Raw genomic sequence first — 18,707 nt, forward strand, 5'->3', positions numbered from 1 at the left:
TGTATAGTGGTATGTTAGAAATAATGAATCTTGCTGACGTGATCTTAAAAAAAAGAGCTTATTTTGCACCTGAGAAGTATTAATATGACAATCCCAAATGTCAAGTCTCAGACCATTATGATTTGAAACAGATAAATAGAAAATACCCATTATTCAGTTTGATGTCAGTAAAGTTACTGCATCTTCGGTAAGTGAAATCTAGGAATACCATATAAGGCAGCATTTTTATTCAGAATTACAGTAACAATATAAACGGTAAGAGCAAAGTCCAAAGTAAAAAATGCAACTTATTAAAATACTTTCTTTTATAGTGCTTGCATATTAACACAAACCATATTGAACTGAATGTAGACGTTCTTGGCCAGCTAGTTGTTTTCCCAAAGTTATTGTCTCAGCAGCTGCCCTTTCATACAGCATAAAAGGGTCATATGCTACTTTTTGCTTTCATGGATCTCAACAAGAATTTCCAGATGAAATTAGCATCTCAAAACAGGAAAAAACACGTATACCGCCACTTAACAAGTACAGCAGTTGTTTTCCCCTGTAATCACTGACTGGCTTTCTGATGGCCAATGCAGGAAATTCCTCCTGCAAATAATGCTCAGGGGGACACAAAGGGGAGAAGCTGCCTTGTGGGATTTCAGTTACAGAAAACACTTTCTAGAAGGCTTTCACACCAGCATTCCATCCCATGCATGTCCTGGTTGTGGCTAGTGACACAGCTACTCTCCCACTCCTGAATACCAACAAGCAGCTGGGCAGCAGGTTATTAGCTGTACCTAGTGCAAGAGGATCCCCAAATGGGAATGCTATTACGTGCTATAGTGAATAAGCTGCAGGCTTCATGGAAGCGCGTCAGATACAGTCCGAATAGTTGTGTGATGTGCATAATGCACATGACCTAACAGTCCTGATACTGATAGGGTTGGTTGGGCCTTGAAAAAACAGACCAGTATTAACAGCTTAGTCTGACGTGTACTTTATCTTGTTGACTTACATCCCTTCCTTCATCTGAAACCAAATCTTGCCTAAGACCTACCAGACAGTCTTGATTCAGCAGGCATCTGGAATGCAGGCTGATCCCTCTCAGCAAATCACTTGATTGAATTCTTTGATTCAGCATCTTCCAAACTTCTGAAAGGCAGTCCCTGTTATAGAAAACTAAATCAGTCATTGTCTGCTTTAACTCTGCCTGTGCTGTTTTCACTTCACATTTTATAAATCTCACCTCAAACGCTAGAACTTCCCACTTGTATTACAATGGCTTAATCACAAGAACAGTGTACAAATGCAACCTACCAAGCCCAAACCAAATCAGAAGAAGAAAGGCAACTTTCCCAATTATCTAAAGCAATTTTGACCTTTGCAGATAACAGCACTTTTGAAAAAATGTCACTCAGGTACACAAAATTGCCAGGATTATCTACTTTCCAAAAACCATGTCCAAAATGAATTTTATATAATCTCTCTAGTAACGTTTATGAGCATGGCGGTTTACTCCATATACAGACTGAGGAAGTGGCTTCCCTTGAAGCTTATGAAGAATGGGGATGTTGTTAACACTGATTTGCAATCCACTCTTGTCATTTCCTGTCCTTGTGCCAGCACACCCTGTGTGGGATGTGCGGTCAGGAGTTCCTTGACGTTTTGTATCCTCAAAACTATTTTATACATGTGTGAAGAGGAAGACTACACAACATCAGAGGGCAAAACTCACAGGTGTTGTCTTACATCTTCCAGTATCGTAGACTGACTATCCCAGTAGGCCCACAAAGAATACAAAGCTCATGTAGCTACAACATTTGTATTGTAGGATATGTTTTCCCATTTTACCAAACTTACTTCCTACCAAACAGGAGAAGTAGATGGTCATCTGATATACTCAAATCCTAGTTAATTGGTGACAAGCTGACCCTTCCTCAGCTATAGGGAAACATAGCCTTTTGTCTGGTTACAACAGCATGATTTATTACATCATCTCTGTTGCCAGTTTCCTGGAGATTGAGGAGATTCCTAGAGATTTGCATCTTTTCAGTTTTTGTTTGGTCTTCCACACAGCTATCTTCAACCAGTAGATTAGTTATTTCTTCTAAAAATTTTCTTTCCTTCCTTCAAAATTAGCATATTATTTGTATGGTTTTAACTGTTTATATTGAAACTTTTGTTCTTGGTCATTCTTAAAAAAAATCTAGAATTGGTTTTCCCAGTAGACTTGGAATGTGTTAAACTAAGTAGAATTTATTATTATGCCTTTATGACCTAAAAGCAGGGTTTCCCTCTACTGTTTTTGGAATGCCTACTGAGATGAGGTTTGCCAAATTTCTGACGGCTATCCACCTGTAATTTTTCTCCTTACTTATTAGCAATTTTAACAGATCTTAACACAAATTCAAAAGATGAGATTTCAAAAGATTTTAAATGTTCTCATTTGTTAACTCACTTACATGGAAGTTCCAGCACACATACTCCATCTTTGGGTTTTTTTTCCTATATTTTTTTTCATAAAGTATGTGAACGGTTAAAATTTTAATCTTATTTTGCTCTATCTTACTAAGGTCTGAACTTGCAATTTTACCTACATCTAGAATCCATCTGGATTGATTGGCATCTATGGCTTTACTTACTTAATGTAGCAAGGTCTATGCCCAAGAGCTACTACAGTAGTGGTTCATCAAGTATTTGTCCTATAATGCTCCTAGGGATCCTCCTCTCATTATCCCTTGAATGTATTTTGATTCTTCTTAATAGTCTCCTTTGGATTTTTATCTCGTATGCTGAGGCCAGGTCTTTAGATGGTACACAGGGCTTTAAACTAAATGGGTTTTCCAAGTGCTGCACTATGATTTTTTTCCCATATATATGATAACATATGATGACAGCATGTTATTTCTGAACTGTCCTTGGCACGTTGTCAGCAATCCTCTGCTCAAAAACTCCTATTGTAAGGCTCACACCTTATGTGGGGAACCCTCTGAGGATCCATGTGCAGCAGGTTGTTGATACACTGCAGTGTTTATCCACATTAGCTACTGACAAGGGCTCAACAAAAAAAAAAAAATCACTGAAAACACTTATTATTATGCTTTTAACTTCACTAGCCTTTGAAAAATTAATGCACAGAAACGGAAATGTCTGTGATCATTTTGTCCCTCAGATTCTTCACTTTTTAGGGGGCATTTATCTTCCTAAAAGCTAAGCGGGTGCATTTGGGATATGAAACAACTGAGGATGCGTTTCTGTTCCTGCGAAGGCAACCACTGCACAGAGCACTGACACCAGGACGTACACATACCCTACCTGCCCTACACTTACCTACCTAACCACCGGGAACCTGCCAGGCGTGTGGATTAATCTTCTGACGCTGTGTCAGGTGACTCCCAACAAACCCCGATGGAGAAAAGGATTTGGAAAACCCTTTTTGATGCATAGGGAAGAACCGTAAGACAGAGGTTCGAAGGGTTCCCCGCTGAGGCCAGCCTCGGGGAAGATAACCCGGAGAGAGATGCGTGCATTGCCTAGGTCTGTCCCCCCTTCCTTCTCCCACACGCGCCGGCCCGGGGCGCCGACCGCTGTCGCCTCAGCACCTGAGGAGGAGCAGGGCGAGCCGCAGACCTGGCAGTGGGCACAGCGAACCCACCTAGCTGCCAGGGCACGGGCCCGGCCCGCCGCCCTCCACGTTCCGCCGGGCGAAGGCAGCGGCTCCCCGTCCCCTTCCACCGACGGCGATGGGCCGCGGCTCCGGCTCCCGCCGCCCCGCGCCCAGCCCCCGCGCGCCGCCGCATCCCCTCAGCCGCCCGCAGTCCCGCCCCCGCCTCTGATTGGAGAAGAGCACGGCGGCCGCGCCCGCCATTGGGTGCTAGAGCAGCGGCCGCGCTCGCCATTGGCTGTCGGCAGTTGCCACTCGGGGCGGCGGCGGCCGGGGGAGGTGGTGAGGCGATCGGGACCGATCTTCGCGGCGGCAGCGGCGGCGGGGTGGCGGCGGCACCATGGTGAGCTCCCCCGGGCCACCTTCCCTGCCTGAGACACCGGGGTTGGCGGAGGACGCCTGGCTTGGTGTGGTGTGGTCCGGGCCCGTGGTGGGAGGGAAGAGGCTGAATCCTCTTGGGAGGAGGGAACCGTGAGGGGAGCTGGACCCCAGCCCTTTGTTTTGGGGGAGATTATGGGGGGAGATGGGGGGAATGTTTCGGAGAGGTCACATCCCGACGGAGTGACTGTCATCGGGGTGGGAGGGGTGGGATGCTGCGGGGCGGTGGAAGGGGCTCCCCCCCCCCCCGCCCGCTGCCTGACGGCGCCGCCGCCTCGCCCTGCCCCGCAGTACGGCTTCGTCAATCACGCCCTGGAGCTGCTCGTCATCCGCAACTACGGCCCCGCCGTCTGGGAGGACATCAAGTAAGTGTGTGCGTGCGTGTGTGTGTGTCACCCCACGCGTGTCTGTGTGTGTGTGTGTGTGTCACCCCACGCGTGTGCGTGTCCCTCCGCCACGCCGCGGGGGCGGGCTGGGCCGGGGCGGAGCGGGCAGGGCGGCCGCGGTCCGGCTTGCCGCCCCGCCGGGCTCTCCGGTACCGGCAGGTCTGTGTGAGCGCCCGCTGTCCGGCAGCGGCCCCCGGGAGGTGGCCCTCAGGCCCGTTGGCAAGATCAGCGCGGTTCTTGCCACCTTTCTTCCCGCTCGGGGCCTGTCTTAACGCCGCAAAGACCGTCCTTGTTCCATCTTTACTGGTCTCCAGGGGCCGCGGCGGCGATGGCATTAGTCCCTGCCTTTGCTTCGATTATACAAAGTATATGGCAGAAGTGATGTGCAGGGAAAACGTCCCAGAAACCACAGGAGTCCTTCCTTGAGTCAGACCACCAGATGAACCACACAACAGCGTCATCCCTTTGCGTTCCTGAAGGAACTGAAATACAGGTTTTAGCTAGTAAACTCTATCTGAAGCTAGTGTGAGATGATTGAAATTTAAATAAGTCACTGCTATAAAGAAATACGTATAAGAATGTGCATATAAGAATGTATGTGTAGGAATGCTTTTTGGCTTTCTTCTCTTGAACCTGATTTCTTATGTCCAACACTTCCTTGTCTGGCAGTATAGCATTTTTCCAAGGAGATGACTGTCTTCATTTTAAACTTGTGATGAATTGTGGGATTGAAAAAAAAAGTTTGAAATGGGTAGTGCAAACAAAATTCTATTTACCATAAATATGGTAATGTTGATACTTGGGTAAAACTACAAGAAATATTTTTAAAAAGATTTAAATGCTTACGGAGTTGTAAACTTGCTTTGTAAGTCTTCAGGTAACTATGTAGTTAGAAGAAAGGGTTTAATATGATCTCTTGATAGCATGTGTTTTAAGGGAGAAATAGATTTTCCAACTTGGAGAAAGTGGCCTTCTTTCAACTGGACACCTTCATCTATACTCCTGTCTCCCATTTATTTTGGGCCAATTTTGATATGTCAATGTAGCTGTCTTGCCATTGTCCTAATACAATTTTTGGAGTTAAAGGAGTGCTCTTGACTGTGAGATTTTTGTGACTGTGACACTTTTTTTCATTAATCCATTCATTAAGAATGTGGTAATCTTACACAGTACCATGAAATCAGAGAAAATAGAAATGTTGGTCAGAAGGGACCTCTGGACATCATCTAGTCCAGTCTCTGTTCCAGACAGGACTGTTACCAGCACTAAATCAGGGCTCAGGTATGACTTTTGTCTTGCTGAGTCTTTAAAATCATCAAAGATGGAGAGTCCACAGTTCTGGTTCCGGTGATCCTTGACAGTTAGTCTATAAATTACTTTCTGCAAATGCAGTTCTCTGGATTGCATAGATGAGTCTTCAGTGAATGCCACCCAGTTTTGTGCTGTAAGTTAAATGAGCTATGTAAGTTTATTTTTCTTACATACCTCATCTAAACACACTGATCTCTTTTGAATTCATATGGTTTGCTACTGGTTTTGTATGACACATGCAAGATAAGAGACTTCACTAAAAATATTGATACACACATCATTTTCCATTAAAATGAGAATAAAATATGTATAAAATCTAATAAAGAATGTTCACTGTCTCCTAGCATGCCATCCCTTACAAAGATGCCTTTAAATATTATGGTCCACTTTTGTCCAGAATTTGTCTTTAAGATTAATCAATCTGAGAAGATACAAAGTTTCATCTTCTTGTACAAGATCATGCTGCAGACTGTCAGAACCCAGCCATAGTTCCTGATGCATCCTTTCTCTAATGTTTTACACACACCTAATAGAATACTGAAGGTAACTGGAGCCTATGAGGAGTATTACTCATTTAATGTTTTTGGAGAAATTTAATAGAAAGTTATGAAATATTTTGCTAAGGTCAGCTATGAAAGTTCAGGAAGCTGGTACATCCTGTTTCTGTTTCTCGGCTGAGAAACATTCCTGTCTTGCAGCAGCCCGACAGCTAGGCTCTGCTATTAACTCATAGAAAAGATGGTTTTCTGGAAACTGTACCAGACCACCACCCCAACCGAAGACTGGAACATGGTCTACAAGAAGGAGCCAATGCATATGCTCCTTATATAACAGCTGCCATAGATACTTACGTAAAAGGTGTTCACAACAGGCTGTTTATTCAACAGGATTTATTTTAAAAAGCAGTGTATCCTAGAGTTTAGAAACCAGCAAGCAAAGCCTTATATATCTCACTGGAGCAGATTATAGCAGTGCTGGTTTAGGGTGTGGTACACAGTCAACTGATAGCCACTAAATGCTTGTTATTCTAGGTACTTTAAGTTCCTGTGGTGCACTTACAGAGATTTGTGGAAGAGGTTAGATGTTTTACCTTATGTAAGCAAATACAGACTTCTTGGAAAGGCTTTGTTAGAACTGTTAATCATTTAGGAAACAATGGGAAGATATAGACTAGTGTTTTGGCATTCTGGGTTGAACCAGTTGAATCACTGATGATTGAATTGGAGGTGTAATTGTTGAAATCAACAGTCTTTGGCTGTTTAAAAAAACGAGAGGAACTTTGCACTGTTGGTGTGGTTGAATTTGCAACAACTTAAGCATTTCTGTGAAGCAGAAAGACCTCTGGGTAGTTCAGTACAAAATTTGGCATCTAAGCTTTTTTTTTTTTAATGTTGAGTTGATCACATATTGCTGTTTTGTTATCCCTGAAGTCACTGCAGAAGCTGTGAATCAGCATTGCAGAGTGGTGGGTTGGGATTGCTGAGTGATTCTCAATGCCAGTGGGTGAATTTGTACTTAATATTGATGGAAGTGAAAAGAACACATAGAACTAAATAAACTGAAGTAATGAAAACAGGTCATTCTTCAAAAAAGTACATTCAGAAAAGTTAAATACTGAATTGAAAGGGTATACTCCATCTGAAGCATGAAAACTCTTCTGTAGCTTCTTCAGTCAAAAGTGACATTGAAGGAAGTTCTTAAATACAGAATTTGGGAGACCAAATAGTCAAATTTGATGCTCTTCTGAGAGTGGTGTTTTCTTTGCTGTAATTTACTGTTAATTGAGTCAGAATGATGATTTCAAGATTCTGTTTCTGCTATTTCATTGATTTTTCAACATTCTGATGAAACCATGATCTATCTGAAAAAGATACATACTGATTTTGATTTTAAATGTCCCAGAGTGAAATTCTTGGTAAAGTTAGACTCCATGTTTTTTTCCTCCACTTTTAAAACTGAGCGTAACTAAACAATAGACTTCTTTTTTTTGCATGGCAGGCAACCTTTACAATGAGGCACTAAGCTCATGGAAAAATATCAGTATATACTCTGAAATTTTACTGAATATCAGTTTTGTTGCCTCAATGGTTTTGCTAAAGAACTAAAATTAAAATTCTTAAAACCCAAAACAATTCAAAGCCATCTATTTCTGAATCAACATGGTTTAATTGAAAATAAGATATGGCATATGAACGATGAAAGGTGATCTTGATTTATGGAGCCTTTGTTCATCTTCTCAACTGCAAAGTCTCAAAAATTTCTGTCTCCTTAGTCTTTCTCTGGCTACCACTCACAGAATTGAGAATTTGGGCTTGTGGACAGTTTTGTCATGATGAAACCCTAGAAGCAGAAGAGAAGCTGGATGAGAGAGGGGGCGTGAGAGCCAACCAGGAGAGTCCTTCTGCAGTTGCTGAATTCTGCAGTTGCTGAATTTTCTTAGTGGAAAGTGAAGATCATTCGGCATAATAATTTATTTTGCTTCCTGGCAGTTGTAAGCTGCACATACACTTCTCATTGTAGTTCACTCCTTCAGTCCTTGAAAGGGGAGACTTAGTACATGGAGACATGCTTCTTTGATCAGCACTCCACTAGCTCTGCAAAGAGTTATTAGTAAATAAACTGTTACTTAGAGCTGGTAACCACATTTTTACTGAGAAGACACTTTTGATTTGTCCTTTCCCTGCTTAAGAGAAAACCTCTCAAACCCTTATTTTGTTATTGCTACATCCAGAGGGGTATTTCAGATGTGTGGCCATAATTGCAGTGGCTTGAAAAGATGGTTCTCAAGATTCCTTTGGCATTAGATATCTTCAGTTCCTCTGCAGCCAACATAAACGCTAGCTAACATAAACTAAAAATTGTCAGGCCTGACCATTCTCACATACACACAGTTGTACGTGCACGTCTGATCAACGCGAAATTTGTGCTGCTGGGCGATATGGTAGTGTGTGAATGTTATGGTAAGTAGTGTTTGTGAATTTACTGTTTATGTACCTGTCCAAAACAAAACAGAGAGATTACCCACATTAAAAATAAATAAATAATAAAATCCAAGGTTTATGAAGTTCTGTCTTCTCTGGTATGTTTTTGTGGTGGACATATTTAAACAGGTCTGTGGTTACATAGTTCTAAAAGTGGCTTTTATCATGAAAAATCTGGTCTCTTCTGCAACAGGTGTTATATCTGGCTGAGCTGAAGAGGCAATATATGTGAAATTCTGAGCACTCCATTTAGCAGCTCTAAAGGTTTAATTGTGTAACAAGCATTAACACGGATGTCTTCTTGAAACAGCTCCAGGACAATATGTGGGAGCTAGAGCAATGTTGTCAGCAGGGAATATGTACATAGTCATTTATCTTGTGTTTCCTAACAGTATCCCTCTGTGTTTGATTAAATGAATACAGGGTTTTCCCACGGGCTCCTAAATCTGAATTTAGGCCAGGTTAGATGCTCAAAATGTGATGCTTCCAAATATATTGCCAAGAAAAGGAATAAGAACTCAAATATCTTGTTAAGAAATGCATTAAAATGCTTCATCACAAGACCATAGAATAAATTAGTATTTTTCCCGCAGAGGTACATGAAAGATCTGGTTTTGGGAAATGAAATGGCATGACCGGTTAACTGCAGCCTTTGTCTTCCTTCTGTTTCTACGGTAGGAGTCCCCACAAAAACATGTGTAGCCTGATGAGCGTGGAAAAACAGAACAAAAGTTGAAAACTCTAAACCTAAACATCAAAACTACTTTTAAATTGATTCTAGAAAATAATGTCTGTGTTGAAACTTGCATGGTAGCAAGATAGGAATTTGGTGCACCAAGAGCCATGTATCCTTTGCTGGCTGTACCTTAGTGTGGGGTGCAGAAAGCAATAGTCTTATTTTGCTGGTGCTCAATGCTTCATCCTTAATTCTACAAAAGGCAGCTGCCTTTCGTCCTCCTTTTGTGGGTTAGGCTGGCATGTGCTGGCCACGCTTGCGCTTAAATGCCAAGACTCCAGGTCCAGGGAGTCTGCTGGGTAGCACAAACATTACAATGGTCTGGAGGTACACACAAAGGAAGAGCAAAAGTCAATTGCCTGTCCTGTGAGGAAGCAACTTTTTGTTGTTGTTCCCCAGACTTCACACATGATCACTTACCAAGGCTGCAGGCTAGTTGACTCTATAGAATTTGTTTTTTGTAACTGTCCTGTTATAGTTAAAACAGTGAAACACTGAGGGTTGAAAAATTATCCTGGTGCAATGTAAGTGTAAAGCTGCTCTCCTCAGTTTCAAATTGGGTTCAGCTGAAGTGGTAGAAAACCCTGTACAGTTTGGGGGAGTGAAATAAACTGTAGGGCTATCATTTGCCTTTTGAAAACTAAACAGGCACAGAAAATTCTGCATCTGATTGGTAAAGGTTAACATAGGTCAGACTTTAATTACTCAGTGTGGCTTTTGCAGTAAAATGTAGGTGATTTAAGAATACATATTTATTTGGTAAATTTTCAGAAGCATTCCTGGCAGTTAGGTACATTAGTGTTGTTGCAGGTTGGCTAGTTAAGTCAGGAGAGGTAGATGCTTTTATTCATTTATGCATTTAAAAAAGTCCTCCACTGACTTTCACTAGAATTTAGGTACATAGGAACTCATTGACAGGATGTGATATCCTGATTAATTTTATTTGCAATTATATTCCAAAATAGTAGGTAGTACAAAATCAAATAATATAATGAAAATCTACTCAACTCTGCCTTTAAGAATATGTATTACAATATTTTTTCAGGGAACAGACTTGCATATTTTTTTAAACTTGCATTGTTTCCTGTGAATTTCTCACATAGCAAAACCTGTCCATTTTTATGCTTCTTAAACAAAGCAAATAATAAAACCTTTTGTAGCTGCAGAATAAAGGCAGTAGGTTGACTTACTGTGTCCCTATACTGAGTTCAGAATGTCACGTTGTCAAAGATGTTTTTTTCTGCTTACTAATGTGGCAAAACACAATTTACATTTGTTGACAAATCCTGTAAAAATCAAAGTTTTGGCCTATTACTGTTGCTTAGCACAATGTTTAGGTGTAATAGTAATTCATACTACAGTATAGTTTGCCTTTTCAGAAACCTAGAAAAATACGCACAAAAGCTGTAACGAAAGACTGTTGTTAAAAGTTGCAACAATAAGCTCTTAAGTGGTGTTGGAATTCAGATAAGTTGTAGGTCTGATGCTGGTGGCGTGTAAAGTCCATGAAAGCTGTGTTTTGAGCATAAAAAGTGCCAAGTACCTTGAAGAAACTTCACCTGTCTCAAACTGGGCACCCAAAATTAATGAAACTTTTTTGATCTGTGGTAGTCTTGTCCATTTAAAATGGAAATGGTATAATTGGCTTCAAGAGCTTGTTGTAGAGTTAATTAATGCTTGTGCCTGCAAATAGTATAGGGATCAGTTCCACAGGAAGGCTTGTTAGAAAGGAATAATTTTGTCTTCAGAGCTGGATTTGAAAACTATGGTGTAAATCAAACCTGAGGTTATATATCGATGAATGGGATACAATAAAATAGGGAATAGTTGTGCATTAACTGGCTAGGATCTGGCCTCAGTACTGAAAGAACCAGTAACGGGGAGGAAAAGGAACAGGTCCGGTGCGCTCATAGGTGTGACTGGTAGGTTGTGTCCTGCAGGCCCAGGGACAGGCAGGGAAATGTGGCTTGGAGCATGCTTCTCTAATCTTGCTACAAGAGGTATCAGAGTCCATCTTTCCTGCTTTCGGAAAATAACAAAAAAACCCTCATCAAATGCTTACGGCTCTTTATGAGACAGTAGTTTTATTTCTTCATAATCATGCTGGAAAATGTCTTGTTTTCTAAGTTTTCATTTCTGTATATAGGGCAATCCTATAAAATGTAAAACAGTACCATAGTCTATACCAATCTACAGTGTTAACAGTGTCAACAGTGTCACTTCTGTGACACTTCTTCTGAGAGAAGATGGATAATCATCAGTTTAGAATGTAAAATTTTTGGAGAAACTATATTTGGATGCGTAGCTACATATGCATGTAAATATTTCTGTATATGTGTGTGTACATATTATGTCTACTTAACTGCAGTGTGGCCTGGGCAATAAAAATGCATACTAAACAGAAGATAAGAATTAAAGATCTGTACAAAATGTGAGGTGTGGCATTTCAATTAGGTATCGTGTATAGTTGAAGCAAGCGAAAGGCCTCCCAGTTATTTATGGTATGTCTCAACAAGGACTGATTTGCAAGAGAACCTTGGTGATAAACTCCTTTTAAACATCTAAGTGTAGGTTTGGATATGCCTAGGACTTAATTTCTTTTTGATCCTATTAATGCCTTTGGAGTTTCTCCCATCAAATTGCTGCCTTTCCTGATCCTTTCTTATATATTTCTCTTCCCAGGATCTGTAGAAAAAGTCCAGGTAGCTAACAAGTGGGTTATGGATTTTACCACCTAGGCACGTATAGCTGTATATTGCAGTGGTGGCAATCAGTCCTATGTGAATCATCCCTCCTGCTTTGTTGAACTGCTGTGATCTTGCTTCATATTTCCCTTTCCTAGCCCACAACTAATTTATTATAAATGCATTCTTTACAGTTTACCTAAAGTTACTGATTCTTTCATGCTCAAAAACTTTGCAGACATAGTGTGTTAATTACCTTAATTGTCTTCTCACTGTGAACACTGACGAAAATACACATTCTTCGCTAGAGTTTTAGATTAGAAGTCCGTACTTATTTTGAGTCATGTGGGACTCAGTTGTAATTAATTGCAGTGGTCTGTGAAAAAACATGAAAATTGATTTTTCACTGCCTCCTTAACACCGTATGCGTTTACCCAGGGCTGAAGATGGAGTGTTTTGTTCTATCAATCTCATAACAGTTTTGAAAAAAATACAGATTACTTATAAATCGATGTCAGAAAGAGACTTTGGAAAGCCATTAGTGGTGAAAGGGCAATAGATAACTTTTTTAATCCATACACCTCTTAACATTAATGCGTGTTTATCCAGAAAGTGGTGTTAAGTAGGAACATTTATTGTTGTTTATGTTTCTAAGTCCTTATTTCATAGTATTCCGAAGTTCTAAGCAGTATTTTTTAAGTTTTCTTAAAACTGATGCTGAAGAGATGGTTCTTCATGGGTCTGGAGGTTAATATTCACAAGATTTATAGGGTCAGGACACTACACTTCCTGCTCCTTCAGTTCCTCACAGCAGAAGGACCTGCTTGGAGGTCAGGAGTTTAAACCGTGTGGATGCCAAATTCTTTAATTCGTCTGGGAAAGACTTGGCTAAAAGCAAATAATGACATGTTGTGAAACATGGTGTGAGTGTTCTTGCAGTATCTCTCAGGTACTTCGCAGTTTTCCCAGAACTGGGAAGTGCTTTTAGACCTGTCAGGATACCTGGTGTTAGAAACATATCAGTCACTCTTAAAAAGCTTAAAAGAGTATTTTGTAAATACCATTCCTTTTAGTCCACTTATGTAAAAGGAAGTGAAATAATGCTAGTGTTATATTTTTAATAATATTTTTAGTATTTGGAGTAGTAGCAAAGAACTTGTATGTATGTTAACTGTATCTTCTAGGATTATCTTGTTTTGAAAACCTACATTAAACACTCTCATATCCAGCCTGTAAAACTGGGAAATAGCTCAGAGCTCTGAAGTCTATAAATACACCTATTTACTTTACCCAGAACGTCATTTTCCTGGACAGATTCCCATTTTTATTTAATCTTGTAACTTAATGTAATTTATGTTTTTCCCAGCTGGGTGTTCTAAAATATCTCTGGACCATCCACAACATGTACAAGTCTATTTTCTTTTTTTTTCCTTTTGGGAGGAGTGAGAAGAGTAGTTCAATATTTTTAATAATTTTTAGCAAAACGTCATTGTGAAATACATGAGAAAAAGATGAGAAGCATTTTGAAAACACAAACCATCTGTGAAGTAATATAATGAGCAGTGAGTTTGCTATTTCAATGTAAAAGAGTTGCAAAGACGATTTTGGTTTCAGTGCTACCATCTTTAGTTCTGACACATGTAGTTCTGTTTAATAGTGTTACTCTTGGAACAGAATTAAACCTGACGTGCTCCTATCAGTGAGATCAGAACCACGTGGGGTTTCTAAGTGCAGTAGTGTTATTTTGTCATTAAGATTGTTTTGACTGGTCTCTTCAATTTAATGAGAACTTTTTCCATCCTTGGTACACCAAGAATAGTTAAGCACAATGGTGGCAAATGTCCCAACAGAAACAATACCTATCATGGAAGAAGTCCTAGAGGTGGTCTTGGAACTAGCTGTTGTTGTGGTGTGTTCAAGGTGACACACCCAGGGCCTGCACTTAGGACTGGAGTTTTGATAGGAAGAGATCCAGTTGTGCTTTTGGGACACTAGATGGTCTGTTAAAGGGATACCAGGAGCTTCTAAAAAATCGTGTTGCTGTATCACAGAGAAGCCTGTGTATCATCAGGATACAAAGTAATCCTTCCTTGCAGTCTTGTTTCATCCTTTTTTCCTGTTTGTATCCATTACATTTTCTCAATATTTCTCAGTTTTTACTGCATGCAAAGTTCTCTAACGGGAAGGGTTCTTTTTCTCTATTTTTTTTTTTTAAATTTGAGCTTATGACTGACCACAGAGAAAGGATAGCAAGTGCTACTTCCCACGTTCTGACAGCAGCAACCTTCTTCTTGATTATGATTTACTCAAATTCTGTTTAAATGCTCCAATCTGACTGCAAAACAAAAAAAGTTTGTCCGCACTTAACATTTCATCCATCTCTGTGAATTATTAACATCACCTTTGAACATTCATAGTGTGTTTTCAAATACTGAACTAGTTTCACAATGGGAAAGATTTTCAAAGGGCCTATTGTACACACATAGTGTCACCTGTAACGCTATTCTGTGCTGCTAGACCAACAGCAGTTTGGGGGGGTGTTAGCATGACTGATGGAGAAAAGGCTGCTTTAAGATTTGATCCTGCTTTGATCTACTCAACAGGAATTTTTCCATTGATTTCAAGGTCAAACCTGTACGTGAAAAATGGCCTCTATATGGCTGTGTTATTTTCCATGGTGCAACGGTTAAGGTTCTTTTTTTCCCAAGTAAACTTCCTCACATTAACCTGGGTAACATAAACATTCTGGAGGGAAACAAAGGCATTTAAGAAAAGTTTGGTCTGGAATCTTTGTTTCCCACAATTCGAATAACTCTGTGATTACATTCAAAATTAGTCTAGAGTAAATAAAAAGGGCTGCCAGACTGTAGCAGTTAGGACAGGCATAACAGAGGATGTAAATTTTGAACCATGACATATCACATCCCATGTGCTGACAACAGGAGTCAGCTTGGGCAAGAGCTTTTTTAATGTTTTGAACATAAACTTACTGGGCAGCAAAGCACACTCTTGTCTCTAGAATTGTGAGACATTAACTGTAAATTCTGTTCTATTTGACTTAGAAGTTATTTTGAAAGAAAGGCCATAGAGAAGTTAAAATTTTGCTACTATAGTGCTGCTACCTCACCAAAGAATTAACCAGGGCTTGGGAATTTGTCAGAGTTTGTTGCTTTTGGCTCATTTCCAGTCAAGCCCTTAAGAAAGCCACCAACATGTTATTGCTGTTAAAGCTTTTGTGATCAAACACCACAGTCTGCAGAAAACGTTAGGGCTATGCTAATTTACTCCCATAATTTTATCTGGTCAAAAACAGAGAATAAAGATTGCAGCAAAACATTTCAAGGGAAATGCCACAGTTTTTCATAAAGCTATGGATTATGAAGTTTTCTATGAAATATGGTAAGCCAAATGTAAATTCTTTGCATCTAAGGATGGCATGTTATATTGCAGTTCTAATCCCAGCATCATGAACCATTGGCCAGGAGAGGGAAGCTGTTCAGATGAGAACAGTTGCAGCCTACTGGTCTTTTTAAGTTCACATACCCATGTTTGGAGCCATAGTTTGTTGTTCCACACATGCAGGTTTGTTTTCATATGTGGTACTCAAAGATTATGGATTTAAAAATATCTGTGTCACACTGGAGGAATTACAGTTGATGGGCCGCCAACCACAGCAACTCCACAAAGCTAACAAAGCAGCTTCACTTTTAGTATTAGTTATAACAGTTTTCACAACACTATCATATATTTCTTCATATCACCCTTCTTGTAGAACCAGTTCTACAGTGTAAATGCAGGCAGGTTTGATAGACCAGGTAGGGGCCAGGTAGTTAGGTAAGAAAATTGCAGCCATGAGGAAACAATTTAGGGATTCCCCATTCACCTGAATATACATTTCAATTACTTTGTCCTGTTTCCTCGACTGCTGGTGGTCACATCATGGTCAGCCTCTCTGGTGCTGATAGCTGTGATGCTACACTCTCTGATACAAGTTTATTAGACAACCTGCAATTTTGTAGACTCGCTAAAGAACAAGGGCCTCTGTAAAAACAGGAGTGTTTTCACATTGCCTTGACCATATTGGATAAGCTTGCAGCAGCATTTCCCCATCACCTGTGAATGTGAATAACAATAATCCACAAAAACAAATATCTAACCGAACTGTATTTCAGCTCAACATCTAGCTAAATGATTGGGATGTACTAGCACAACAGGGCATAGAGGTATGGAGAAGGAATTGGCTGGAAAGGAAAATAAAAGTTCTGGAATATAATAATTTTCAAGCACAGGCTTTAAAAAAGGCATTTTTTCTTTTGACACAGGTTTAGATCAGAGATTGCTATGGGATTTGCCGTGTTTGTAGGACAAGCAAAGAGATTTTTGCCCACATGGTTTTGAATTAATCCCTTGCAGGAGTAAATATTTAATTTGACAAATTTTCTAGAAAAAAAATCCTAAATGAGATTGGCTTTTGTTGAATCATATTTTTTAAATATATTTTTCTCTGTCTTTTAAAAATGAAAATAACTAAAAGGCAGGACATCTTTTTGTTTGTTTTGGAGTATTAGCCTGCAGTACAAGCACTGGGTCTTTTTCCTGTGCTGCTGGAATGCCCAGCAGGACTGCTAATACTGCGGGGGAATGAAGCCTTAGAGCAGTGAATTTCACCCCAGAAAACTATATCCAAGGAATGCAGATGTGATTGCTAATAGAGCTATTTTTTGTTTAACTTTATCAATAAAGTTATTTTAATGATAAATACATCATTAAGGCTACAGAGAAGGTGGCTGCTCTGTGATCCAAAGCATCTAGAGAAAAATGGAGAAAAACAAAATAGCTAAAATAATCTAAATGGAATAGGCACTGAAATAACCAGTGGTGATTTTAAAAAGTGGTGGCTCAGAGAAACTGCAGGCATTGAAGAAAAACTTTGACAAAGTAAATTAAAGACAATTAATATAAGAAAAAAGGAAGCATGGTTTGGCACAGAATAGGAAACAGGAAAAGTGCCAATCAATGTAACTGGAAAGAAAAGTAAGAAGTTTTGAAAGAGATACCAGCATCATCAAACTGGGTACATTTTTAATAGAGAAAATTCTCACACGCAGAAACTATGTCTACTGGATTGTGCAAGTATGCAGTATTTTTGAGGATGTTCATTGCTTTTCCGGATGTGTGTGTTATCCTTTGTGGTTTGGCTGAGATCAGAGAGACTTAAAGAAATCACAGTGTCTTTCAGAGATGTGGGAAAGTTTGTTCACCCGTTGCAAACTTCCCTCCAAACTGTAGCTGAGTTCCAGTTACATATCATGTTATGAGAATCAAAGAATCAAGATGGTTTTCTTTTCTCATATTGATTTCAGTTCAGTTCTTAGGAAATATAAACCCTGCCTTCTTGTCCCTGACTGACCTAATATGCTTCAAGACAGCATTCCCACTAATAACTCCAGCTCTCCTCCTACTTAGGAACAGAAGGAATATGTGGCATGGGAGCTGTTTTCAGGAATCAGTGAGACTTGATGTCCTGCAGGCTCATCTGAAGTTTTAGAGAATGGCTGGGGAAGAGGACCAAAAGTACTATTTTGGAGTATGAAAATTAAGAGGGTTTTAGGGGACTGCATGTACACATACCATTTCTGCTTGCTTCCTTACATTGTTTCTTCAAATAATGAATAAATTATTATAATTGATTATTTGAAAAAAATAATACTGTACTTTATCTTTTTGTGTCTCTGAGAACACTCTTGCAGTTTTCTTCTGCTTGCTAGTGTCCATTCTTTCATTCCTTTTGGGAAGTTCCCAAAGACTTTAAGAAAAAAACCCAACCATTAAGTTTATTAAAGTTTTTCATGCCATTGAATAGAGAATTATGTTCTTTTTAATGTAGAATTAGATAGGATGTTTAGTCTCGACTCACTTGTAGCTTTGTTGTATTTCTTTGGGAAAATTGCTTAGCTTGTTTTTAGCTCATTATGCCTTTTCATAGAGTGAGTATAAAAATGTCTATGTCAAATAGCAGTTACAAGACTTCATTAACTAATAAAAAAAGTAGATATATTTTTGAAATATAAACCCAGTGTAATATAATTTTAGATCAGCAGTAAGAACGTGATTAGCAAGATTAAAGGAAGATGAAGAGGAAGAAGAAAATAATGCATTCCAGACTTCCATTGATAAGTGAATAGTTTATCAAAGACTGAGGATTACTAATTGGAGGATTAAATGACAAGTAATTTCATTTAGGTCAATAGGGTACTACCATATGAGACTGGAATCAGGTTTTATCAGCAGTACCATGTGCCATGTAGCAGTTTTAAGATGAACAAGAGTACTTAATTGTCAGACCTCTCTCCCCTTTGAGTAACAGAGAAAATGTTTCTGTTTATATGGCTGGATAGTTCCACTACAACTGTAAATGCTTGAATTGTTGTGCAGGCATTATTACTTTGTATTATTTCATTCTTAAAATAAATTATGCCAGCTCTAGAATATCAGAATCTAAGTTTCAGTCAAAGACTTTTGGTTTGATTGATGGTTGATCATGTTATGATGATGGAGACAAAGATTTTGATGTAAAAGAGGAGG

The 18,707-nt window shown here is 39.6% G+C and overlaps 1 protein-coding gene across 1 annotated transcript in view; it reads left to right on the forward strand.

The window, feature by feature from the left end:
- Nucleotides 1-3,861: 3,861 nt before the first annotated feature.
- Nucleotides 3,862-18,707, forward strand: part of GUCY1B1 (guanylate cyclase 1 soluble subunit beta 1) — a 46,927-nt gene continuing 32,081 nt past the window's right edge. The window contains exons 1-2 of the mRNA XM_063336112.1: nucleotides 3,862-3,989; nucleotides 4,316-4,389. Of these exons, the coding sequence (XP_063192182.1) occupies nucleotides 3,987-3,989; nucleotides 4,316-4,389 (77 nt within the window). The 5' untranslated portion in view covers nucleotides 3,862-3,986. The remainder of the gene's footprint in view (nucleotides 3,990-4,315; nucleotides 4,390-18,707) is intronic.

This window comes from Chroicocephalus ridibundus, chromosome 5 (assembly GCF_963924245.1).
Source record: "Chroicocephalus ridibundus chromosome 5, bChrRid1.1, whole genome shotgun sequence".
Lineage (NCBI taxonomy): Eukaryota > Metazoa > Chordata > Aves > Charadriiformes > Laridae > Chroicocephalus > Chroicocephalus ridibundus.